The 24,875-nt window shown below is 45.9% G+C and overlaps 13 protein-coding genes across 13 annotated transcripts in view; 6 read left to right on the forward strand and 7 right to left on the reverse strand.

The window, feature by feature from the left end:
- The window catches only part of RPL2 (60S ribosomal uL2 domain-containing protein), a 1,111-nt gene extending 531 nt beyond the window's left edge, over window positions 1–580 (forward strand). The window contains exon 1 of the mRNA XM_020212009.1: window positions 1–580. This exon is cut by the window's left edge and continues 531 nt beyond it. Coding sequence (XP_020066474.1) covers window positions 1–483 — 483 coding nt within the window. The 3' untranslated portion in view covers window positions 484–580.
- Window positions 456–1,986, reverse strand: CANTADRAFT_104483 (uncharacterized protein). The gene has a single exon (XM_020206170.1). It carries the CDS (start codon window positions 1,728–1,730, stop codon window positions 582–584), a length of 1,149 nt encoding a protein of 382 aa, XP_020066475.1. The 5' UTR covers window positions 1,731–1,986; the 3' UTR covers window positions 456–581.
- Window positions 1,987–2,056: 70 nt separating this feature from the next.
- On the reverse strand, window positions 2,057–2,665 carry RPL29 (60S ribosomal protein eL29). The gene has a single exon (XM_020207079.1). It carries the CDS (start codon window positions 2,317–2,319, stop codon window positions 2,128–2,130), a length of 192 nt encoding a protein of 63 aa, XP_020066476.1. The 5' UTR covers window positions 2,320–2,665; the 3' UTR covers window positions 2,057–2,127.
- Window positions 2,666–2,947: 282 nt separating this feature from the next.
- On the reverse strand, window positions 2,948–3,919 carry RPL82 (60S ribosomal protein eL8). The gene has a single exon (XM_020207080.1). The coding sequence runs from the start codon at window positions 3,769–3,771 to the stop codon at window positions 2,989–2,991; it is 783 nt and encodes a 260-aa protein (XP_020066477.1). The 5' UTR covers window positions 3,772–3,919; the 3' UTR covers window positions 2,948–2,988.
- Window positions 3,920–4,470: 551 nt separating this feature from the next.
- On the reverse strand, window positions 4,471–6,501 carry CANTADRAFT_58176 (uncharacterized protein; the record flags this gene model as incomplete). The annotated part of the gene is made up of 1 exon (XM_020210768.1): window positions 4,471–6,501. One exon carries the CDS (start codon window positions 6,499–6,501, stop codon window positions 4,471–4,473), a length of 2,031 nt encoding a protein of 676 aa, XP_020066478.1.
- Window positions 6,502–6,696: 195 nt separating this feature from the next.
- Window positions 6,697–7,216, reverse strand: CANTADRAFT_24334 (uncharacterized protein). The gene has a single exon (XM_020207081.1). The coding sequence runs from the start codon at window positions 7,168–7,170 to the stop codon at window positions 6,883–6,885; it is 288 nt and encodes a 95-aa protein (XP_020066479.1). The 5' UTR covers window positions 7,171–7,216; the 3' UTR covers window positions 6,697–6,882.
- Window positions 7,217–8,734: 1,518 nt separating this feature from the next.
- Window positions 8,735–9,931, forward strand: CANTADRAFT_45450 (uncharacterized protein; the record flags this gene model as incomplete). Its single annotated transcript, XM_020209216.1, has 1 exon — window positions 8,735–9,931. One exon carries the CDS (start codon window positions 8,735–8,737, stop codon window positions 9,929–9,931), a length of 1,197 nt encoding a protein of 398 aa, XP_020066480.1.
- A 764-nt stretch (window positions 9,932–10,695) lies between these two features.
- CANTADRAFT_87363 (uncharacterized protein) lies at window positions 10,696–11,064 on the forward strand (the record flags this gene model as incomplete). The annotated part of the gene is made up of 1 exon (XM_020211332.1): window positions 10,696–11,064. One exon carries the CDS (start codon window positions 10,696–10,698, stop codon window positions 11,062–11,064), a length of 369 nt encoding a protein of 122 aa, XP_020066481.1.
- A 799-nt stretch (window positions 11,065–11,863) lies between these two features.
- TBP1 (TATA-binding protein) lies at window positions 11,864–12,607 on the forward strand (the record flags this gene model as incomplete). The annotated part of the gene is made up of 1 exon (XM_020211333.1): window positions 11,864–12,607. One exon carries the CDS (start codon window positions 11,864–11,866, stop codon window positions 12,605–12,607), a length of 744 nt encoding a protein of 247 aa, XP_020066482.1.
- A 318-nt stretch (window positions 12,608–12,925) lies between these two features.
- On the reverse strand, window positions 12,926–14,359 carry APN2 (DNA-(apurinic or apyrimidinic site) lyase; the record flags this gene model as incomplete). Its single annotated transcript, XM_020208988.1, has 1 exon — window positions 12,926–14,359. One exon carries the CDS (start codon window positions 14,357–14,359, stop codon window positions 12,926–12,928), a length of 1,434 nt encoding a protein of 477 aa, XP_020066483.1.
- A 2,604-nt stretch (window positions 14,360–16,963) lies between these two features.
- PEA2 (Pea2p) lies at window positions 16,964–18,805 on the forward strand (the record flags this gene model as incomplete). The annotated part of the gene is made up of 3 exons (XM_020209193.1): window positions 16,964–17,983; window positions 18,059–18,558; window positions 18,646–18,805. 3 exons carry the CDS (start codon window positions 16,964–16,966, stop codon window positions 18,803–18,805), a joined length of 1,680 nt encoding a protein of 559 aa, XP_020066484.1.
- Window positions 18,806–19,816: 1,011 nt separating this feature from the next.
- CANTADRAFT_24337 (uncharacterized protein) lies at window positions 19,817–22,935 on the forward strand. The gene has a single exon (XM_020207082.1). It carries the CDS (start codon window positions 20,033–20,035, stop codon window positions 22,475–22,477), a length of 2,445 nt encoding a protein of 814 aa, XP_020066485.1. The 5' UTR covers window positions 19,817–20,032; the 3' UTR covers window positions 22,478–22,935.
- Window positions 22,716–24,818, reverse strand: CANTADRAFT_104778 (pseudouridine synthase). Its single transcript, XM_020206171.1, has one exon. It carries the CDS (start codon window positions 24,361–24,363, stop codon window positions 22,954–22,956), a length of 1,410 nt encoding a protein of 469 aa, XP_020066486.1. The 5' UTR covers window positions 24,364–24,818; the 3' UTR covers window positions 22,716–22,953.
- Window positions 24,819–24,875: the final 57 nt, after the last annotated feature.

Below are 24,875 nucleotides of genomic sequence, written 5' to 3' on the forward strand. Positions count from 1 at the left end.
TCCTTGAACGTCGGTAACATCTTGCCATTGGGTGCTTGTCCAGAAGGTACCATTGTCTCCAACGTCGAAGAAAAGGCNGGTGACAGAGGTGCTTTAGGTAGAACCTCCGGTAACTACGTTATCATTATCGGACACAACCCAGACGAAGGTAAGACCAGAGTCAAGTTGCCATCCGGTGCCAAGAAGATCATCTCTTCTTCCGCCAGAGGTGTCATCGGTGTCGTTGCCGGTGGTGGTAGAATCGACAAGCCATTGTTAAAGGCTGGTAGAGCTTTCCACAAATACAAGGTCAAGAGAAACTCCTGGCCAAAGACCAGAGGTGTTGCCATGAACCCAGTTGATCACCCTCATGGTGGTGGTAACCATCAACATATTGGTAAGGCTTCTACTATTTCCAGAGGTGCTGTCGCCGGTCAAAAGGCTGGTTTGATTGCTGCCAGAAGAACCGGTTTATTGCGTGGTACTCAAAAGACTTCCGATTAGATCTAACAGTTTATAGGAAAATTGGGGTATTTTGTTGTCGTGTTAATAAATATAAAACTAGTATTTTCGAAGTAGTTAGGAATAATATGGTAGCTTGATTATTCGTTTGTATTGGATGCGTTGGAAGTTTCTTCTGTGTCTAGATGAGCTTCAATAGGAGTAACCTCTTTTGAGGCTTTCACAATAAGAACTTCTTCCAGAGGGTGCGGCTCTTCCATAGCCAACAATTCTTCTAGCACCTGTACCTTATCCACAGAGAATACTTCTTCCAGAGCACGTACTTCTTCCAGGGGCCGTACCTCTTCCATAGCTAATAATTCTTCTAGTACCTGTACCTCATCCACAGCTATAACTTCTTCCAGAGACTGTGTCGTTTCCACCGTGCGTACTTCTTCCAAAGACTGTGTCTCTTCCATAGCGAATACTTCTTCTAGTGCCTGTACCTCTTCCCTGAGAACCACTTCCTGAGCCTGCACCTCTTCCACAGCGGCCTCTGCCGTTCTTTGTACTTCCTCCACACTCTGGACTTCCGGCTGTAATGGGGAGTCTTTTTCCCCAGCTCCATCTGCGTTTTCTATAGGCACATCAGTGGAAGTGCTTTCGGAGCTTTCAATGGCAGTTGTTTGAGCACTACTAGGATCGACTTTATCGTGGACATATTTAACTACCCTCTGCTTGATTCTAGTGATTGAATCATATTTTTCTTGGTAGGCAGGCTTCAAATAAACTGCATTGCCACAGAGTCTCTTCTTCTTGAGAGAATTGATAACTTCGCTTAATGAAAAATTGGTCTCCAAGGTGACGAATATAGATACGAACCACGGTCTGAAACCAATTCTTCTACTGCTAGTTTTGGGCCTGACAATATGGGTTGCCCTGATATTGTACCCATCAAAGAAGTCCCTGATTTCATTCTCCGTGACCTTGCGGTATGCCCTGGGAATGAAAATCGTGTCATCCGAGGCGGTAAAACAGCTTTCCTTTGGAACACCAGAGACAGTAGGAAGGTCGCCTTCCAGTGGGGATCGCGTGGCACCCAAACCATTGTCTCTAGACTGCTCTAGTGGGTCTTGAGATGATAAGTGTCTAGCACACACCACCGGCTTGTGCTGCTTTACAGAGAGAACCCTTCCGTGTAGCTTCTTGCCATTCCAGGCGTTGATCACCCGATCGACAGTGTCCTGGTCAGCAAACTCGGCATAGGCAACGCCAAAGTGCCTCCGTCTGGTGTTCGAGAGTCTTACCATATGTGAAGGGATGAGCACATCAATTGTAGGAGTTAGTAGAGTTCCAACGCCATCCCAAAGGTACGAACGGGCCAAAATCCTTGAGGTGGTCCTCAAGCTCCTCCTCTGTAGTGGAGTAGTCCAAGTTCTTGATATAGATACGGTTTTTCATTGTGGTGAAGGTATACCGAGCTAAGCGGTTGATTTTGCAACAATTGCATTTATAGTGGTGCACCTAAAATGCAATACTTAAGGAGTAGATTTCGGTGGCAATCAAGTAACTACGGAATAGTTGGCGACTACCACTCAGTAATAGAGCTATAAATGGCCACATGCCACTACATTTGTTCTTCAGTCAGTAAACCACATGAACTATATTAACATTATACAATGATTATGTAACAAATACACTGATAACCTAAGCGGACTTTTCAGCTCTGGCCTTGGCCAAGACTCTGGCAGTACCGTGCAAAGCGTATCTGTGGTTTCTCTTGAACTTAGCGTCAACACCCTTCAAAGATGGGTACTTGTGGGTCTTAGGCTTCTTGATACCGTTCTTGTGAGCCTTCTTGGTCTGGTTGTGGGCGGTATGGTTCTTAGACTTAGACATTTTTCTAAAAGGTTAGTACGAGTTGACTGTGGCGGAACGATGGTATGGCTCATGTTGCTATGGTGGTCGATCCAGACCGAGTTTAATGCTCTCCCCAGCATCGAACTCCCACTGGCATGTGCTGATTCTGGGAGCTTCACTGGTAATACACGGAGGTTGGTCGATGCGGGGCTCTGCTGCTGATTGGTGGTCTTTCACGTCGTTGCGTTTGGTGTTGGTAATTCTTGTTGAACTGATATCTTCACACACTTCAATGCTCTAGCATGCAAACAGGAGGGTCTGGCACCGGAATTCACACGTTCTTTCACATATCCATCGATTTCCTATGGTTCATTATGGCCTCAACATACCCTAATAAGTTTCAGTAGTGAAGAAATTAGAAGTAACGAAAAGTTATTTAACTATATCACAGGGTGTCGGCGAGTGCGAGGGTGGATGAGATAAAATTTTCGCGAGAGTGCACAGAGAGTCACGCGCGAAAACATATAAACACGTGAATATAGGTCTGCAGCCCTAGATGAGCCCATTGCACCCCATTTGGGTTTCACCATGGCCAGGCAGTCTAGTCATGGTGGAGTGCTACCAGTAGGCGGGTTGAAGACGAGAAGGCTCGCGACAAAGTGATCTATGGGAACGAGTTTATTAATATACAATTGATATAAGCTGGGCTTAGTTGGTTGGGGCAACGTCGAGGTTCTTGGCTCTCTTGGCCTTCTTCTCGACGGCCTTGGAGCCCATGATACCACCACCCCAGTGTCTTCTGGAGTCTTCGTACTTCTCGATGAAGTTAGCGTTAATGGTGGAAACCAACTTTGCCAATTCAGCCTCGTCAGCAGAGTTGACTTCGGTCAAGGCAGCGACAGAGGAGGTCTTCTTGTGGACCAAGGTACCCAATCTGGCCTTACCCTTGATGATGGCGTATGGAACACCCATCTTCTTACACAAAGCTGGCAAGAAGACGACCAACTCAATTGGGTCGACGTCGTTGGCAATCAAAACCAACTTGGCCTTCTTGTTTTCAATCAAGGAAACAACGTGGTTCAAACCGTACTTGACCACAACTGGCTTTGGAGAAACGTCCTTGGCGGTCTTGCCTTCAGCGATGGCAGCAGCCTCCTTGGTCAATCTTTCCTTCTTCTCAGCAGAGGTTTCTGGTCTGTACTTGTTGAACAACTTGATGGCTTGGGCAGCAGTGTTCTTGTCCAAGGTGTTTTGGAATTGAGAGATGGCTGGAGGAACCTTCAATCTCAAAGACAAGATCTTCTTTTGTCTTTGCAATCTGACGTATTCTGGCCACTTGACGAATCTAGACAAGTTTCTCTTTGGCTGGATGGATTGTCCAATACCAAAGTTCTTTGGGCTAGATTCGAACAATGGGTTCTTAGTAGAGGCAGTGGCCTTGGTCTTGGTGGCTAATGGCGCTGGAGCAACTTTCTTGGAAGGCTGTGTCATTGGGTTAGTTTAAAAGTGTTTGTTAACTTGAAACGAACATCCCTTTAAAACCTGGATACCCTACAGTATCTTAAGATACTCAGCCTGTGTCACAAGAAGTGAAACACATTCTTGGTTATTCCGAAAATCGAAATTTTCCAAAAAAAAACTACGAACTGCATCACTCCTTGCGCACAACCTTGTTCTTAGACTGAACTAGTGGTATGGGCGTAAAGCAGGATGTCGTTCCAACGTCGTATTATGGACTTACCATTTTGGATAGTATAGTTGAAGAGAAGAAAAGAGTATTGAAAAATCGAAATGAAAATTTTCGCTTGGGGTCTTACCAGGTGCGTTTGCAAAATTACGCCTGGGACGATATTTACGCGCAGTTTTCGCAGCCATATATTGAAACCCGAAACTGTCAGTGTTAGTCTTTTGTTGTTGGTTCATTCATCTTTTCAGCTTCTATATTAGTCGGAATATTCTGTCATTAGAGAAATCATAATTAAGCCCTGATTGCTCCGGTATGCCAAATTGTCGTTCATGGCTGGTGAAGTAAGGATGATTTTCGTCATCTTTATCATCAATTTATTTTATTCATCCACGAGTACCAACTGAAACAAATCAATCTTACTAATTCATGTTTTTGAAGATTAGATATGTTATTCAAGATTAGATATATTATTAATAATTAGATTACGCTATCACGGACCTGGATTACCAGCTTTGGTTGATTTCGAACAATTCAATTCTCTTGGATTGATCTACACTCAAACATTCACGGACAGCAGCTCTGACGTCGTCGACCATACCTGGATGGGAGCAGGTGGTAAATGCAATTGATTTATTGGTTTGAGCAGCTTCCGCAAGAACGAGCTCGCGGATGTTTGGCCTACCCAGTCTGAACTCAACATGACTGAGCTTCTGTGTAATGGACATACGCTCAGACATATCTCCATACTCCCTGAAATTCTTCTTTTCTCCAACTCCATCATTTATGCTGTCTTTACTGTTCATGCTGGTAACGTATATCACCACATCCACAGCCGAGTTCTCCAAAGCCACCAACTCGTCCATAAACCACTGGGCAGACTTGATGTCACGGATGACCCAGAAAAGCTTAGACACCTGCTTGGTTTCAATGTGTTTTCTCGAGAGTTCGAGCACATCTTGGAAAATACCTGGCATTCCATTACCACCAGCCAAGAAAACGGCATTGTCAAACTTATGCACTGGAACAGGGCTACCGTAAGGGCCCTCGATGACCACCTTGCACTTTCCTTTGTTATTTGGAGCATTGATCAAGTCATCGCAGATGCTGCGGGTAATTCCTTCCTTGACCTTCATGTAGAATGTGATTGTGTCTTCACCAACAATAGAGTCCACGAAACTGAAGGGGTGGGACTGCCAGAAATGAACGGGTTTGACGAAGTGGATGAATGCATGCGATCCAGGGTATGGTTTCCACCATCCGGGTCTGGACACAGTCACCTTCAAGGTTTCACCATTGATCAATTCTATATCAGCCATACGGACTCCAAACGCCACGAGCCTGATGAGTCTGACAACTCTGTCGAACACCCAGATCACCACAGCTGCGTAGTGAAACTGGGGAACGCCCTGGGCAGTGGTGTGCTTCCATCCACCAACGATGAACAACACTCCGAGCACGATATGGACCAAGAGGAAAATTTCATAGTGCTTGGATCTGAAATATTTCAAGCTCTGGAACAACATCAAACTTCCCGCAGTAACTGCTAAAATGCCGAAAATGACATCTGTGGCTTGTACGGTAGGCAAGTAGTAGTCCAAGTTGATGGCAGTAACGGATTCTCCCACTCCGTGAATAAAGAGAAGTGCCACCACGAGCCTGGCCATCCACCGGTGGATGGTGAGGAATCTGGCGTACGGCCATCCCGTCATCACCTGCAAGATATTGTTTCTGCCAGCAAAAAGGATCATAACCGGCATGCCCCAGAGCGCAAGAAATGCGCATCTATTGACACTGGTAGATAACGCAAAACCGGGGTTGGGCAGGGTGTTTGTTGAGGCAAAGATGGCAGCGAGAACAGCCCAGCCTAGGACAGTCACTGTCTCGAAACGAAGCGGCACAAGCCACTCCACAACCAATTTCTTGGGAACGGAGTGCGCTTTTCTGCCTGTTGGGGCCAATACAAAGTGGTTTCTGAACCAGTTGAAAACGGGTCCGTGCAACGACTTGATGAAGTTGGGAAACAAGTAGTAGGTCCAGTGATTGATAGCGGCGATGGCCAAGATCACGAACCAGTAGGCAGTCAAAATAACACCGTAATAGACGGACCAGTTGTTGGTGAGAGCGTTATTTCTCTCGGAGGAGAATTCCATGAGTACAGCAGCAGGTGCGAGCTGCACAGGCTCGAAAACTAGCGGCATTCCAGTGAGGGTGGAGGCATTGAGCATTCTTCCACTGGCATTGACATAGGCCCCGTGGACCTGGTCCTCGTTCAAGCCTTTGCACCCTTTGATGAACAGCTCCAAGTAGATGGGCGAGTCGAAGTTGTCAATAATGCAATGGGCCATGGACCCCAACGCGGGCTGGTTCTTAACATTGCAAAAGTACAGAAGGCCTCCGTCAGCCTCGTTGAACCTCACTGCGCGATTGAGCAAGGTAGCACAAGCCTGGGGCCCCACGTCAGCCATGTGGGTGACCACCAACGCTCCCACAGCGAGCTGGACAAATAGAAATAGGTAAACGAGGATCCTGACCATATTGTTTCGTGGTGAGAATAGCTTCGGTGGTGGGGGCCTTATATGGGTGTTGGCACTGCCAATGCCGGTATCTCACAACAGATACTTGCGCCTACATCTAGGTATGGCGGGGGACTTTGTGTGCCTGATCCGGGCTCTACATGCGTCCACAACAATCTAATCGATTTTGCACCTCGAAGTGTCAGCTGCGATAGCTAGAAAATATCGATTCGTCGGGACCACTTGCAGGCAGATATTTGTAAGCTGGAACATATGCATGCAGGAAGTGGCCTTAGGACAACGGTCAGAACAAGACGAGAACAAGGCTGTCGGTCGCTAAGGTTGGACGGCTCGCCAAGCTGCTGTGCATCACTGGTGGTATCAGCAGCCTACAAGGCTCTTTCATATCCAGTCCACCCAGCGAAGGACACCGAAGGACCCCGTTGGGTCCCCGACCGACGATCCCACCTCCTCAGCCTTGCTCAAACTTCCCTCTAATACAGGAACAGGTGCATCTTCCCCGGTCTTCTCTAGCCTACATTTCCTGTCCTGGCAAGGCTGCGAAAGCGTACGAGCCCGTGCCTCAAGGCTGAGATAGAGGCTTGGGCACAGTAATGCGGCGTTAGGCCCACTAACATCCGCTCTACGGATATTCTCTGACACCACGATGATCTCGGAGGAAATGCACATCCCGGTCATAAACAGGTCGCGGCCTGTGGGGAACAATGCAATATTGGTAAGCAAGCCACGTCGGGAAACCATGGCTGTGTTCCGAATGGCCTCACCAACCAGGGGTCTAGACAGGTAGCGTGGTTGGCGGGCGTATCCCGACACATTTAAATGCTCCAGTAAGCTTGGCTACCGTTAAAACGTCATTCCAAGACACCTGGACCAGGAACCAGAACAGGGGGGCGGAGCCACACCATGGCTCACCCCAATACAGACTTTAGGTGCATCTGGAGGTTGCTACAGCTACCTCCTGTTAAATCCGTTACGATAAGAATGGGTAATATTTTTCCACTATTTCCAGTTACGGCTCGGTAAAGAGGGTTCAGTGCATAATAATATGGAAGTCCCATCGTGGCCCCAGCATGTTTTACCGGCCGGCTCAGTGCATTCACTCGCCGAAGCAGCAAAGTGGCCGTTCTGGAGGGGTTTGCCGTGACGCTCTGTTATGCCAATGTGGGTTTTGCACCCACGCCACTTGCTGGGTGCTGCGTCTGAAGCTTCTAGATATCTGTTTCGGGAAGTTCACTATTGTGCCCGACAGATCGGTCATTCATATGTCGACCGTCGTAAATTAAATATCTTTCCTTATAGTTGGATTGGCGGTGGCTGCAGGCTGTGTGCTTCACTAAAACGGGCTTTACTAAAATACGGGCAGAGATAAGCAGCGATTAGAGCATACGATTGCATCATTGCGATGGATTGTTGGCAGATTCGTTGAGGGCTATGCTCGTTGGGCGTTTGGTTGGGCAGAGCCTCTTGGCATTGTGGAGCCTTTCGAAACCGTGAGTCTGCAGAAGTGGCACGGCTGGACTGTGCCTTCCAGGCATGAAAATAGTGCCATATTCACTCTTGGCTTGCCTACTAGTGGAAACTTAGTAATATTTGATAATCTGTCTGGTCTTTTTAGTAATATGCTAGATCTCTATTAGTCTCTTACTGAAATTGAATTTGCAGCTAGCAGCTTGGCGATTCTTAATATTCTCTGGTTTGCTCTCAGAGGGATAGCTAGATGGTCTAGAGGCAGTAGGGATAGTAAGAGGGTGTGGGAAGGGGGGGAGGGGGAAAGTCGTCGGCGATACGATAATCACTTTTTGCAAAATCCACATGATAGCTATTCGTACACGTCTCGGAAGGGCACTTTTAATTTTTGATGGCTACTAGTCTATCTTGTCTGGTCTACACCACTGGTGGCAATGAACTATATCGTATTCGGCCTCGACAACTGGCGGTAGCGAACTATAACGTTTTTGGCCTGGAGAGACTGATTGTTGAGAATGATGACCACTGCTGGTCAGATCATCACGTGACACGATGTCACTTCATCTACAGTTTAAGAGTCGAACCCTCTAGGCCTTCCACCCTCCCGGCCACTCCAGCTCAGGCCACCTCAACTCACCATAACTCCGTCCAAAAATGTATTGGTGACATTTTAAGTCCCGCGACATGATGACGTAAGCAGGCATGTGACGTACCCCACCCGTCTATCATATGCAAATCAACCGATACCAAAGACCACACCTTTATCATGCCAGACAAGTACGAACCGTACATTTTGGCCAACTTCGAGCCCTCGGACGCCAAACAATTGAAGTTGGCCTCCAATTCCAACCTCCTTGTGGATTTTCCCATCTTGGCCTCTGCATTATCCCAAATTTTTCCATATTTATTACTCATAGATGGATTCCTTGAAATAGTCACCTGGACCAACGACGACCCCTACCAGAACTTCTTGTTGGTGGTGGTGTACTCATGCATAGTAGTGTGGTGGAGTGTCTTGAGCTGCGTGATCTTTCCCGTGTTGATCACAATCACATTTGCTTGCGTGGTGTGGTCCATCACCTCGGTGATCTACGACTCCAAATTCGACGAAAAACCCACGATTGAGGAGGTGCTCTACACGCTCCACAACATCACCATCCGGTTCGAGATGTTACTCAGGCCTGTGCAGCACATTCCCTTCAAATTCAAGAACTACGCCAAGTTGTTCTTCATGGCTGTGGTTTTGACCCCAATCCATTTGCTCCTCATGAAGACCATCTTGCCTCCACAACGGTTTGTGTGGATCACAGGCCTCTTTGCACTCACGTACCACTCGCCCTGGTCGTTTGCCATCCGGAGATTGCTCTGGAGGTCGGTGTACATCAGGGTATTTGCATTTTATGTGACAGGCTTGGACATCAAACTATCGAGACACAGAGATCCCGTGGAGTTCAAGACGGTTTCGCGGATCCAGAGCCCCACGGCGAGTGACGATGAGGACCTCTCAAAAGTTCAGGTGCTCAGCGATTTCCGAATCCTCAAAAAATCAGTCACCTCGCCCACTCAATTGAAGCAGGTGGTGTTGTTCGAAGTGTTGGAGAACGAGAGAAGGTGGATCGGATTGGGTTGGTCCAACCACTTGATGCCCAATGAACGCTCCAACTATTGCTTTGCCAAGTCGTTATCCCCGTCACCTCCATTATTGGACACATCTGGAGACGATTTCTCGTTCCCAGTATTTGAGAATGACATATATAGCTATTCGTGGAGCTGGCAGGACTCCGAATGGTCGTTGGACCCACACTTCAACGACAATGGGGCTCCAGATGGCTGGTTGTACTACGACCGGTCCTGGGCCAACCCCAGACCCACCGATGGATTTTCCAAGTATACCCGGTCCAGAAAATGGATTCGAAAGGCCATTCTCTTGATTGACAAACAGGACACGGTTTATGACGAATGAGGTCTCTACGATTAGGTATGACTATAGTATTTAATGATAACGAATACCAGTGGAAGCGATGAAGAAGAGCAGAGAAGTTTCAGGAAAGATTTAGAGTACCTTTCGTCGGTGAAAGCATAGCTCAATATTTGCATACTTTTGCATTTCTTCTACAAAAGTCTCGTTCTCTACCGCGGAGATTGTAAGTTAAGAGCGAGCTTCTAAATATTTCTCAAAATTATATGTTAACACGCATAGTGTACTTATGCTTGATACATGTCTTAATTATACTATTTCATTACTTAAAACCATCAAGGGGTATATGTGCCTTGCGAAAAATGCCACAGACCAGCCAACCAGAAAGAAGAATATCGAAATTGATAAAATCCAATTAGAAACGAATAGCCTGTAGCGTAAAATACTATTTACACTTACTACCGATAAATGAACCACTAGATGCCCAAAAAATGTGCAGGTACTACATTTCAGCCATTAACTAGTCCATCTATCTTGAAAAAAGTAAACTTTTGCAAGCAGTAATTTTTAACTGGGGCCATACGAGTGCCAGATGGTACTGTAAGACTGGGAATTCTCCCACAAGCAAGAAGAGACGCGGAAATAGAGTATAAATTTACAGCTATTTTGTTACTCTCAACTCGCTTGTCTGCACTTGTCTGCTCTGGAACCCTCAGTGGTAGCACCCGTCTCGCACTCCATCCCCCATAGCCGTTTTGGGGCGATACGCATCAGAAAATTTTTCGTATACTTCTTCTATCTACACCACGATGAGTACCAACGAAGCCCCATTAGATCCTCTTGCTCCAAAGGATAAAGGAGAAGGCTCCCGTGTGAGTGGAAAGGAGTGGAAGGTCAAGAAGGGTGCATTCCGTGTTAAAACATTTAGTGTCAAGAAGTCACCTTTCCAGCAAAGAGAAGAAAAGAGGCTCCAGGAAGAACAGTTCAAACAGAGACTCAAGGACCTCCAGGACGAAAAGGAGAGCATCAAACAGTCCAGAATCGCCGACTTGAAGAGAAGAAGAGAGATCAAGGAAGAAAAGGAGAGACACGAGAGAATCGCTGCTAAGATGAGTGCTAAGAAGGCGGAGAGATTGAGAAAGAAGGAGAAGAGAAACAAATTGTTGAAGGAGCGTTAAGGTTCTGGCTGTTGACACAACCTGTGGTCTAGCTGGTCAGTCTACGACTCAATCGATGATCATTGAGTCTTTGCGGGCCCACACTCTACAGATAACTGGCAACGGGTGGGTATTTCCAGGCATTCCAGTTAGAGCTTTCGGAGCACACGGAATCCACACAGAAGCCACCCCCCTGGCCCCTGCTGAGGTGCTTGGCTCCGTTTTCCAGTAAGTCCAACTAGGAGCTCATCGACCTCCTGCACAGAGCCCGGAGTCCGTGGTGTCGCGCACGACCAGAAACCGTGGATACTAGTCTGCATTTTATGGGAATCAACATGCAAATCTGCCAGAACAACTGGCACAAAGTAGTGACAAACACGGCATGTATCACCATAGTTCCCTTTAGCATAGATAAAGCAATAAATAGCCTTGCTTGCGATTTTGGGAGGCAGATATGCACGGAATAGGAGGGGATGACGGTGGCGCCCCTGGAGCGGGGATTACCCGGACATTTGCGCGCGACTATATAAGAAGAGCGAGTGCCGCCCTTTTGACCCTCATACACTGGTGATAAGTATCCTGTATATTGGTTACCGATCTTTTTGTGTCACTTATTCGGGTTCATCGTCAAGATCACTATTTGTTTGTGGGGGACATATAGGATACAGACATTGGCGGTCTATATAGTCTGCAATAAATATTAATAGACAGATTGTTGAGCAGCTCTTGCAGACATCATAAGTTGATTTTGGGATACATTGACTTGTCTATCTCAACCGCATAATCATAAATCATAAATCATAAATCATAAAAAGTCAAGATGGACTCCTTAAAGCTACCAACGACTGCAGCTCAGGCAAAAGCATTCACAGCTCCAAATTCTTTATTGTTTCCTCAAGGAATTGATGGTGAAAACAAAGTCGAACAACAACATCAAGATGTCACCGATCACATTCCAATGAAGAAGGAAGAAACTTCTGATGTCATCGAACCAAAACAAGATGAAGATGACGGTGCCACTTCTGGTATCGTGCCAACCTTGCAAAATATCGTGGCTACCGTCAACTTGGATTGCCGTTTGGACTTGAAAACTATTGCTTTACATGCTCGTAATGCAGAGTACAATCCAAAGCGTTTTGCTGCTGTTATCATGAGAATTAGAGAACCAAAGACTACTGCCTTGATTTTCGCTTCCGGTAAGATGGTTGTCACTGGTGCCAAGTCTGAAGACGACTCCAAATTAGCCTCGAGAAAGTATGCAAGAATTATTCAAAAATTAGGTTTTAATGCCAAATTCACCGACTTCAAGATCCAAAACATTGTCGGATCGTGTGATGTGAAGTTCCCAATCCGGTTAGAAGGTTTGGCGTTCTCGCACGGAAATTTCTCGTCTTATGAACCTGAATTATTCCCTGGTCTTATTTATAGAATGGTGAAACCAAAGATTGTGTTGTTGATTTTCGTCTCTGGAAAGATTGTCTTGACTGGTGCTAAGCAAAGAGAAGAAATTTATGCTGCGTTTGAAGCCATCTATCCTGTGTTGAGTGAATTTCGCAAGTCCTAAGCAAAATGTACCATATTATTATCCTAACACCATCAACACCATAGATCGTTCACTGTACTTTATTATCACAAGTTTATTTCACGGGGGATTGTTTGCTTTGATTTTTCTCATACCTATCATTTTATGTTTATTACTAATTTGGCATGCTGAGGATGGCTTAGTCGTCTTCACTGATTTGAATCATCAAATCACTCTATAGGTTAATAAATCTATTCATTGAAAGGTTCATGTTAATGTAGACTGGAAGAAGTGGTAGGTCTTTAGCGCGTAGACTGAAGAAAGTGCTTATGGGTGCTGATTAGTGGTGGACTTGAAGTGCTATGGTTGATCATTGCGCGTAGACTTGGTGAAGAAAGTGCTTATGCTTTTTTGACCCTCTTGTCTGGCAGGCTTTCTACTGACATAGACCAACGAGCCCTTCGAATTGCTTTTGGTGGTGGTATTTTTGTCCTTGGGCGTGGCTGGCCGTGATTTTTTGACAGTTTCCGATTCTGGGGGACTGCTGGACCGTTTTAGGAATAATTGGGAGATGTCTCTGGTCTTCGAGAGTTTGTAGAAATGCTTTGCTTCGAAAGGCAATTTCTGGGGCACCAGCAGCAGGGTTGTTTCCTCCTGCGGAGGATCGGGGTGGTGGAAGTCCGTGTAGACAGGGCAGTGGTCGGAACCAAGAAGCCCGGGCCAGATATGGGCTGCGGTTACGTGCGCCAACATGTGGGGGCACGAGCACAAGATCAAGTCGATCCGAGACCCGAAATTCGACGGACGAGCGTTGGTGAGCGTGTTCCACACTGTGTAGAGCTTCATCTCCCGTCCTTGCATGTACCTGGTGGTGTCGTAGAGAAACTGGGACTTCTTGTTGAGAAGCGACTTTTCGAGAGCCAAGTCGCACTTCAATCCTGGTACGGTGTACTGGTTCAACAATTCCCGTGCTGGAGTCGAGGTCTTGAAACGAACACATTCCTCGTAGTTGACGGCTTCAAAGCTGGTGCCAGCATCGCCTGGCACCACCACCAGCTGGCTGATGCGGTCACGCATGCCCTCGGCGGTGTCGATCAAGTCGAGGCAGACGTTGATGTCTCCCATTACCACCACCTCTTTACCGAGCGCGTGCTTGAGATTGTGGGCTCTCGCTAGGAGCGCGCGAAGAAAATCAAGCCGGAAGGACTCGCCCTCGTCAGTCCCCATGGAGTTGGCGGGACAGTACACGGCAAACACCACTACGTTGCCTGCAAGTTCTACCACCACACACCTGCCCTCGCTGTCCAAGTGGAGGCCTGTGGTGGAGTCGATGTCAGGGTAGCCACCAATAGCGTCAGGGCTGTCGCGGTAGGACGAGGACGAGGACAACGATGCCCCCTGCGCGCTAGGGCGCGGGAGGTGCCCAGTGACGCCCTCCTCGGCCCTGAGCACAGTGAGCCCTCGCTGGACGCCAGGCGGGTCGCTGGCGGTGGGCACGCGAACAAAGAGCCCCACCCCACTGTAGCCCTTTTTGGTCTTGGGAAGCGAGATGAACAGCCGGTAGTTGGCGAGGTGGCCGATGTTAGCGAGCGCCAGGAGTCCGCTGGCAGTTACCTTGAGCTCCTGGAGGGTGATGATATCGGCATGCATGGCGCGGAAGAGGGCGTTGAAGTCGTTGTTCATTTGGGTCCATGGGTGGTAGTTGAAGAGGGTCTTTGCGCCGTTGACGTTGAAAGAGACATAGCGAACGGATCCCGGCAGCGTGGGGACGATGGCGTCAAGGATGTCAGGCATGTGGACAAGTGGCGTGGTGGTTGAGAGACTGTCACTCTCGTGAATTAGTGGAGAGTGTCAGCTCGGTAAAATGTTCGACCTGCTCGCGGAGCGAAATAGTGATAGCGAGGCTGGAAATAAATAGTCAGGACCTGAAACAGTTAATAGTGAGAACACCAAATAGCGAGCGAAATAGTGAATAGCGATATTGAGGACGCGACATAACAAGACGCACAACAGGGTTTTATCTCCAGAGTACGGAATTCTGTGGTTTACCCAGACTTGAGAGTATTTCGTCTTTCCAATGTTAAATTCCAGTTCCTTGCGAAGCAATGTTCCCTGGGCAATGAATAATTATGACCCAGCGAAGCTCACTATCTTTGTCTCGTGATGACAAGCAATGGACAAGTAAATCTCTAAGGCAACAATTATTCCCAGAAAAGCAATGGATTAGTTGAAATTCCGTTGGGTATTGGAAATCCTTTCGGGGAATAAAATTGTACAATGTTCACCTTCTTGTTCAAACCTTATGCAATTTTCCCTACTGACTGCTGAGGTTTGCGGCGTAGGCTTGACTTCTTCACCTCAGTTCATATATGGATTCTCATTAATTACATTCTTTAAGGGCTGTGTAGCTGAATTTGCTAGATCCTTCTGATTTTCTTAAAACTGTAGAGCTAGCTCCAGATCATAAAACTTCACCATCCATAATTGTATTTCTCTTCACAATATAATTAAGAAATAGGTTAAGGTGCATAAGACTATTGTGCTACGAACCAAGAAGTGGTATTAGTGCCTAAGTAGAGTGTGATGAAAGGGCAAAACCTGGTTTACGGTTTTTTTTTATTTGATTATTATTAGTAGTCACTGCGGAAAGTGTATAGCTGTATGGTTAAATTTTGGATATGATTTCACAGCAGGGCTCGCTTGTGCAGGGTGGGGCGGCCTCTTCAGACTGGTGAATCAGCATTGGCAGGATAATTGGCAATTCGTCCACAGTGCATGACTTGGAAATTAGAATCATCTCATGATAGTATAGATACCGATCGATTCTAGATCCCGATGTATCTTTCCCTTCTCTCCCGATCCAACTACTCTTCCCGGTATCCTTTCTGGTGTTACTCCTATTATCAATAGAAGTACACTTCGCAGAACCCTCCTGACAGTTATGCATGCATATCTGCCTCTGTGATTTCAATACTGCATCTTCACACGGGGCAATAGTGGAGGCCAAAGAGGGGAGATTAACACGGTAGCCGTACCAGCATAAGGTTTACGGGATAGGGTTATGTTTCCTATGGCTTATTATTCAAGCACTTAGACAAAAAATATTCGACCTGGATAATAATATAATACTTGCAAAATAACCACTACATACTGCAATACACCCAAGGGGTTGTTCCCTTGACAGTGCTTTAGGGGGTTGGGTTCCCAAACGTATTGAACCCAGCCCTGGCTAATTGGTATTGTTTTGGGTGGCTTTGTGTGAAAAATACCCTATTCGTATATTCATATCCGAGATTCTTAGATCCAGCAGATTTATTTTTTATCTACAGTAATAATGAACAATTTACAACCCACTACTCGTAAATATGGCCACGCCAAAGCGTAAGTGCGGTGGCTGTGGGCATCACCTGCTCCTATTGCCTGTGAAAACGTCACTGGCTGGAAAAATCGACAATTCATCAGCTGGACCCGCCAGGAGGCGAAGCCTGAAGCCTGTTCAATGTTACAGAAGTCTCGATCGGGTAACAAAATTACTGCGAATAACGTTTCAGATGAATTCCGATCCCTAGATGGATGATAATATAAGATGGCCCAAGCCAAATCAGAAGAATTATGTCGGGCCAGTTATGATACTTCAGAGAGAGTTATGATATTCATAGTGAATTATGATACTTGTACAGAATCGCGAGTGGAAGCTACGATAATAATTGACCACCAACCCCCAAGAACCGCGGAGGGTCCAGTTACGACAATAAAACCGGCTACACCAACAATTGTGGCTGGAATGGCTACTAACTCCGCCCAAACTCAAGAATTGGCGAACAGCCCACCTGAGACCCCACGAATGCTCCACGCCATCAGTTACGCCACTTCAAAATATATCGTAGTCCACTAGCCTCGCAGTGAATCATCATACTTGTTCCATACAAAATAAAACCACATAATAATTACGAAACATCCCCCCACGAGATATCCCCTTTGGCGTATCACGGTGACATTCCTGGGCCCTCTGGAGCTACACTTGCGTCGTAATGGAACAATATCCCACTTGACAATGCATGGAATTTTCCCCTAAAGATTCGTCGCGAGTGTCGCGGCAGATGTCGCAGTGGTGCTGGCCCAAATCGTCTAGTCAATACCAATTGTCAGACGCGTCCTCCTGGTCCTCTCTCTCTACCACGAACTCGGCACCACTCCATCACCACTGTCGTTACTCCCACTCCGCTTCTAGCACACCACCACCACATTTTGCGTCGTTTTCCCCCGTGGTAATCACTCCTTCCAGTCCTTCTCGTCGCGTCCCGCCCCGTCCGTACCGTGCCAGACGTGTTGAGAAAAAAGATCAACAATTTTATCACTGCTAGCATCCGCCCAGAACACTTCACCAGATCCACCACGATGATCGACGCCGACTTGTTCATCAAAAACTCGCCGTTTCGAATCACCCACAATGACTCAGCCTCCAGCTACAACTTGGCCAACACCACGCCTGACCTCCTCAAGTTCCAGCTCCAGGAACAGTACCGCAACAAGTTGAATGAATTGAAGAGCGACGCTCCAGCAGGCGAGTTCAACTTGCTCAACATGCAGTTCATGGAGGACTCGTTCAACCTGCACTTGCAGTCCAACTTGGACAGGGGCCACATCACACTTACAGAGTCGTTGCCTAGCCTCACAGACGCCCTGGTGGACGACGACGACGACGACGAGATGGACTCGTTCATCTTGTCGAACTCGTCCAAGCCCAACTACCTCAACTTGAAGGTGTTGATCGAAAACTCGATTTTGGACACCTCCAAGATCAACAAGGACTCCATCCTCTCGTTGGCAGCCCTCCGCTCCCTCAAGCTGGTGATCGAGCAAAAGAAGGAGTTGCACCAGTACCTCGTGTCCAAGATCACGATCTCCCAGCAGTTCATCTCCAGCATAATATTGAAGCAGCCTGAGCACGAGGAGTTGGATGCAGCGCTCTTGTTGAAGATCTTGAAGCTGAATACTGCGCTCCAGGACCAATTGTTGTCCACCAACTCCGAGTTGGAGGCGTTGTCCATCAAGTTGAACAACCACAACTTGGCTTGCTTGGTGTTGGGGTACGTGGAGGACGTCAGGCTCTCGTCCTCAAACAAAGACCTGGGCTCCCTCTCCAAGGGAAACACCCAAATCTCATCGCCATTCGGTTCTCCAAGAAGAGCCACCTCATCTACCTCTCCAAGGAAACCGGTTTCCTCTGATTCGGTGCTCAAGTCGTTTGATTCGTTGTTTTCTCACATAGCCTCCATTGCTGCGCAAAGGAATATCCCATTGCCCACTCCACCATCTCCTTCAAGATCCCAACCCGACACCATTCATGCCAGAACCTTATGGGCCCAAAGCTGTATTGACGCCGTGCTCAATAGCGATTCCACCAAACAACCAGTGGTCCCTGAAAGACCACAAACTCCTACCATCGATAAGTCATTCACCAACACCGGTAACAATACCCCAACATCCAAGAAGGAAGTGTCGTTTCTCAACGATTCTTCGTTTTTCTCGTCCACCTCTCCTTTAAGAGGCAACCTTAACCCAGCTGAGAAGCAATTGGCCGAGTACAAGACGGCGTTGAACGATATGAGGTTCTCGCACCAATACTTGACCAAAGAATACGAGATTTCCCGGGAAAGTTCCATGAAGTTGATACAAGAATACCGCAAGCGGATCGCTCAATTGGAAAAGGAATTGAACTCGGCCAAAGGCCCTTCCTCCACTTCGTTGTCTTCTAGTGGAAGTCACGAGGACTTGGCAGGAAAAGATAAAGAAATCTTCAGACTCCGCAAGGAATTGAACATATTGAAGATCGATAGAATTGGCACCAAGTCCAACAATGGAAGCTCGTCGCAACTCTTGTTGACATCGCCTAGAATGGCCCAAGGATCCTACGATTCACCTATACTTTCCACTTCCAATACTTTCAACATTTCTCCAGTCACTGGTGACCTGTTGACTCCCTCCGATGCGTATGTGCACGGAGACGATGAAGATGATTCCCACCTGATTGCCAGTGGAGTATCGTTGACCCGACCCACTTCTGGTACTGGCTACAGTAGCAGTTCAGGAATGAGCAACGGGATTTTGAGGAAGGAGTTCAGGAAAATTGTCAGCGACATTCAAGATCAACATGAGGTGGAGCTCAGTGAAGAGAGGATACAGAGAAGAAACCTCCAGCTTGAAATAGAAAAGTTGAGAGCTCAACTCACCCACTGATGTAGTATAGACTATTCCTTCTTGAAATGTATTATATGTTTTGTATTAGAATATGTAGTAGGAGCCACTGGAACTCTTTTGCGAATGGTATTTACCAATCCTTAGAGCTTTTAGACTGGGTTCCTGATCTAGAATTCATTCGTATTTAGGTATTAATCGCTATTTGTTGGAGCGTTATAAGCTGATGTAACAACTTACGAGAAAATAAAGATATTTATGGAGTCGTCAAAAAATGAGTCTTCCTACCAGTATACCGTAAGTTGAATTTACCTTTCCTATTGTCTGCAAATTACAGTCTTATTTTGTTAAGGCTACCTTTGGTTAACGATCTCGTCTTATAGAATAGCTTTGGACATCTACACTCTAGCCAGCTACGAATTTTAAGAAGTATTTAAATTAAGCACTAACATATGGATGATATATTTGAGATAAATTATGGTGTCATGTCTTAATTGTGCTACTAATTCTAGTAATTTGTATTTTCTATTTCAAGATCGACGAATAGTTAAATCTTCAAGAATTTTGAGGTGCTTAAAACTGACCCCTGAGCTATCATATCAGTGTTCGTGGGAGTCCTTCAGCTACAGCACAATGGCTTAAATATTCTAGTCCAGATGGAGTTAATATTGCTGGTTATTTTCCATCCATAGCTCCAAAACATTGTCAGGCCAATTGCTAGAAATGAAATCTCAATAGTGTTCCAAGAAAAATTAATCAAGAAGTCTAAAGGGTATAATAGAAATAGAAAATGACACTAATTGACCATTTTGAAGTATATGAATAATTTTATATTCAATTTGAAGGACTGGACTTCTAAATACCTAGCTTCAATAAGAAGTTATATTTTGTCAAAACATAATCTGTTCAACTTAACAGAATATGAAAACTTAGCACAACTTCAGTTTGCAATCTCCAACCACTTTTCAAATAATGGACTACAATGAACTTCCTAGTTCAAGAATAAAAGATATTTCACTTCATTTAGACCGAAGAAGTATTTATAGAATATTAATTTGGAGCTTCAACTTCCCGAAACTTTTCTAGGTAAAATCTCTCGGCTCACGGGACTACTCGACACAACTCCTCGACACAATTCCTCCACACAATTCCTCGATACATTTCCGAGGAAGCTATGTCTGATTCTTATCGTCTCACGCGCGACACAGACGCGCATTTATTCAAGATGACTTGGAGACATCATCACTTTACCATCTACACTAGCCCACCATGACGGATGGCAATGGCTCGAGGTACCAGAACCTCTTCCAAGAAGGCTTCCTGAACGGCCTAGGTGCCAAAAAGAGTCCTAGTCCCGACCAATCCGTCCAGATCAACAGTGCTGTGTTGAGTAAGTTCATGGAGACACCGGCAATACCGAAGAAGAGACACCACCAACAAGGAACTGAGGAACATGATCCATCCACCAGCTACACGGCAGACCACAATCTTCTTTTGTCTAACCAGAACCCTCAAACTCACGAGATACAACCACCAATTCCCGTACAACAGTTCCATCCCGAGACAACCACTGTCCCATTAGCCATGCCAGCAGCCCCAGAATCCGTGTTTGCTCAGCTGTATCACCCACTTTATGGCCAGCCCATCCATGCACACCATCCGGCCCTGTCCCTGGTCGATAACAGCGCTCCTGGACCCGATCTCATCATCCAAAACCTCCTCATGACAGCCGAGTTTTTCACCTCCAAGGCCCATTCCATCGTTCTCTCCACCTCTACCTTCAAGGGCTCGCAGGACTACTACAAAATGATTAAGATTGCCATCAAAGCCTTGGTGATGTTATCCAAAAGGTATGCCAGATACTTGGACCCATGGCTCGAGCTGATCGTATATTTCAAGTTAGCAAAATTGTACTTCACCGAAACAGAAAACATACACAGAGCAGAGGAGTACATCAACAGGGCCATGGCAATTTCCTCGAGAAATAACTTGGTCCCCATCCAAGTTTTGAGCGAGTTCTTGGCTGGCCAGATCTTGGAGGTAGTGAACCACAACCTCCTAGCCAACTACTTGGACAATAAGATACAGCACTACTCCCAGATGGGCTATCGTTCCTACTCAGATATGTTTCTTCTATTGAAGCTAAATAATTCGCTCGTTACTGATATCGATACGGGATTAATATTGCTCCAAAACATCAGCCACAACGTGAATATCAATCCTCTCACCCGATTGTTGGCATTAATATATCAAAGCAATTTACATCTATACAGGGGCTCACCACGACATTCAGCATCGAGCCTAACCGAGGCAGAATCAATTCTTAACGGATTTCCAGTGGGCACTATACCCACTCAATTCACAGCAATGGCATATTTACTGAGGTATCTAAACTCAATTCAAACGAACGATATTTTAAAGGCCAAGGAATCCATGCTGTTGATCAGCAGCTACTTGAACTCACAGCAGAGTTTGGGTTGGAACTTGTGGCAGGAAGATGGGACTTTCACCATCATAACAGGAGACATAAACTACAAAATATGTTGGTTGAGTTCAGATGAGTTTGTTATCATGTTCTACTATTTGACTGGGGTCCATCTATTGACAGAAGTCTCGAATGGTAAGAAAAAAGCGAAGAAGGTATTTGACAAGTGCTTGCAAATCATCGAAAAACAATTAAGAGAGGTAGAAGGGCTTTCTGAGAGCAGAAGAAGCTTCTCGATGCACAAGCTTCATCAGGTTAGTATCAGGTTGAGATATATAAAGTATAATATCCACTATTACCAGAGCTGGATGGGTTTTCTCAACAATGACTTCAACGATATCAACTACTTGAATGAGTTTATGTCAGACTATAACAATGATAATTTGAAAGAGGACGAGGTATATTTCAGGGACTTATTGCCTAAAGTTTTCTACTTGTTTGCGGCCTACTACCAATTTAAAGGAGACATACAGGCAAGCAAGTACTATTACATGAAGGTTAGGAATCTCACGAATTCTGCCCGTGAACCACTTCTGAACCAGTTGGATTTGGGAATTGGAGGATATTCCATCCATGGGGTAGGTGAGTTCAACGAACTCTTTGTATACGCCACGCTCCATCTCTTAATCCTCAATGAATTCGAAGCTGGTGAAATATCCAAGGTGTCGCAAGATAAATCCAGCAGTCTAATAAGTGAATACTTCAAAGTTAGGGGCCAGCTTCATGCGGACTTGACGAAAGCATTTGCACCCAAGACCACCTCTAATGGGTTTGCAATAAATTTCACTGGTTCTAACGATCTTCTAAAGCTTACATATCACCTCTTGCTTAACATCTTCAACGATAGGGCAGTATCTGGGGAGCAACATCAACAACAAGAAAGCACCAACAAAGTTTTAATTGAACAGATGGGCCAAATTATGGAGAACTTTCGGGACGCTACCAGCTTTCCGTTCATCACCAACCTCATCAATTATTTGATCTACATTGGAACAGACAATGTTGACCAAAAGAACAAGTCCCTTGAGAAGTGTATGGCAATGATCTCCATCTCGTCCGGTTCGGATAACGACCGCATCATTAGTATTTTTGTCTTGAAAAGCTTGATCCAACATTTCTGGGAGAGTGGCGAGAATGACAAAGCAAGTATGGCTGAGATGCAATTGGAGTATTTTTACAATACTGTGGGTCCCAAGTTTGACTTCTTGAGAGGTAACATTGAAAGCTAGTCTGTATTTCGAACGGAAAAAGTATTGTATACATAGCATTTGACATCAGCATCTGGACAAAGTCATACCTTCGTTCTTCACTACTCTGGATCCTAAAATGTATCCAATCTGGCCTCGGATTGGTTTTGTGAAACCCATTTGTTTTAGACTAATATAATAAAGTTGCCGGTACTTCTTTAACGTTAAGTTGAAGTAACATCATGAAGATGTCTTGGTCTATTCCACGATCCATGAATAATCGTATGTATATTCACATTGCACAATTATTTAAGTAACCAGGTATTAACACCTGTGAACGAAATGAAAAACGATTATTCTGATTCAATAGGAGGAGATGTTAATTTTATAATGGACCCCCAACGTGCCATGAAGATCTTTGTTACTGAGCTCCAAGATTAGAACTTCTACAGCAATCAATATTTACTATTCAATAAATGTACAGAATTATATATAGGAACAACGGTATAATGCATTACTTACTTCTTGGACTTCTTCTTCTTTTCAGACTTTTCTTCAGAATCTTCAGCCTTTCTCTTCTTGTCTTTCTTTTCCTTCTTTTCTTTCTTTTCCTTCTTTTCCTTCTTCTCCTTCTTTTCCTTCTTGTCCTCCTTGGCGTCTTCACTTTCTTCCTTGGTTTCCACTTCTTCAATCAAAGTCTTCTTTGGAAGCTGGATTTCAGGGTCAGCCAACTTGGATTCTGGAACAGCTGGAGCTGGTTCTTCGTCGTGGTCCTTGTATTCGGACTTCCAGGATTCTGGGGTGTTTTCGTTGGCTCTTCCGAACTTGTCCAACTTACCGTCAGCCTTCATTTGCTTCTTCTTTTGAGCAACTGGACCCAAGCCCCATCTTCTTGGGTAGGTGTCACGTTCCATGATACATCTCTTGACCTTGGCAACAACACCGTGGTCGCAGCCTTGCAAGTCGACGGTGGTCATTTGAGCAATACCAATGGCGATGGCTTCACCCTTGGTGGTCATCAATACCACTTCGTCGTATAATTCGATACCTTCTTCGTAACGCAACAAACCTGGGATCATCAACTTGGCTCCGTAACAGACGGAGTTGACAGCAGAGTCCTTGACGACCACTCTCTTGTAGCCAACCAATAACGATTCCAAAGGTTGGATGATCTTTCTCAAGTACGATTCGTCTCTGGTGTTGTCGTAGACGTACTGAGCGTCCATGACATCATGCAAGGTAACCAAGTCGTCGCTTTCGCTCATGGCACCGGAACGAACACGACGCAACTCTTGCATGTGGCCACCAACTCCCAACAACATACCCAAATGGACACACAAGGTTCTCATATAGGTACCAGCTTCACACGAGGCCCAGAAAACACCCAAGCCACGCTTGTTGTCGAATTCGATCAACTTGGAGTCGTAGATAGTACGCACACGCAACTGTCTCTTGACAGCAGAAATCAAGGGAGGTCTTTGGAACAAAGCACCAGTCAAGTTTTCCAAGGAACGGCCCAAGTCCTTGGCATCAGCCAACTCGTCGTGCAATCTGACGATACACACGTACTCCTTACCAGCACCTTGCTGGGACTTGACCAATCTGGTGGCACGGTCGACACACACAATCAAACAACCAGTGACCTTAGGGTCCAAAGTACCAGAGTGACCGGTCTTTTCCACTCTCAAAATACGCTTGATCCAGGCCACAACTTCGTGGGAACTAGGGTTGGATGGCTTGTCGAGGTTGATGACACCGGAAGAGACGTAAGACTTAAGGTCTCTCTTCAAAGGAGTGGACCCACATGGGATGGGGGTGTAGTGTCCGCTTCTGACCAATAACTTGTCGTAGTTCTTCAACAACAATGGCCACTCGGAGGTGTCGTTGGAGGGAGCAACTGCCTCTGGTTTAATCACGTAGTCGGACATTGCAGTAAGGATGAAGAGGAGTTGGTTGATGGGCTGAAAATTTGAAAATTCATCGTCGCGAGATGAGCGATGTCGCGCGACATTGCTGGAAATTGGGGAGGATGGGGAGGGATGGGTGAGGGAGAGCGAGGGAGAGTGAGGGAAGGAAGAGGCTAGAGAAGGGGTCGGAAACGGAGTATGATGATGAGTAAGTGTATAATTATGGCATTAAGGGTTTTTTAGGTTCATATTTGGCCCGTTTCTGCTTTAAATCGTTCTAATTCTTCCAGAATCCTTTTAGGACTCATGCGACATTGTTGCAGCAAGACGATGGACATTGTCTCTGTGAAAACACACGTTTGGTTATACAGTCGATATTGTAGCAGTTGGTGATTCTGATAGTTACCAATTGCTGTCTAGTGGAGACACCTGTGTTAGATTATGCCTGTTCATCACTATGCTTATCTCCATCCGTGATTATGTAGCTAAAACTAACAACGTTCTTTCAATAATATTTTATTTACTTACCTGAT

The sequence above is a fragment of the Suhomyces tanzawaensis genome, assembly GCF_001661415.1.
Source record: "Suhomyces tanzawaensis NRRL Y-17324 unplaced genomic scaffold CANTAscaffold_1, whole genome shotgun sequence".
In the NCBI taxonomy this organism is placed as follows: Eukaryota; Fungi; Ascomycota; class Pichiomycetes; order Serinales; family Debaryomycetaceae; genus Suhomyces; species Suhomyces tanzawaensis.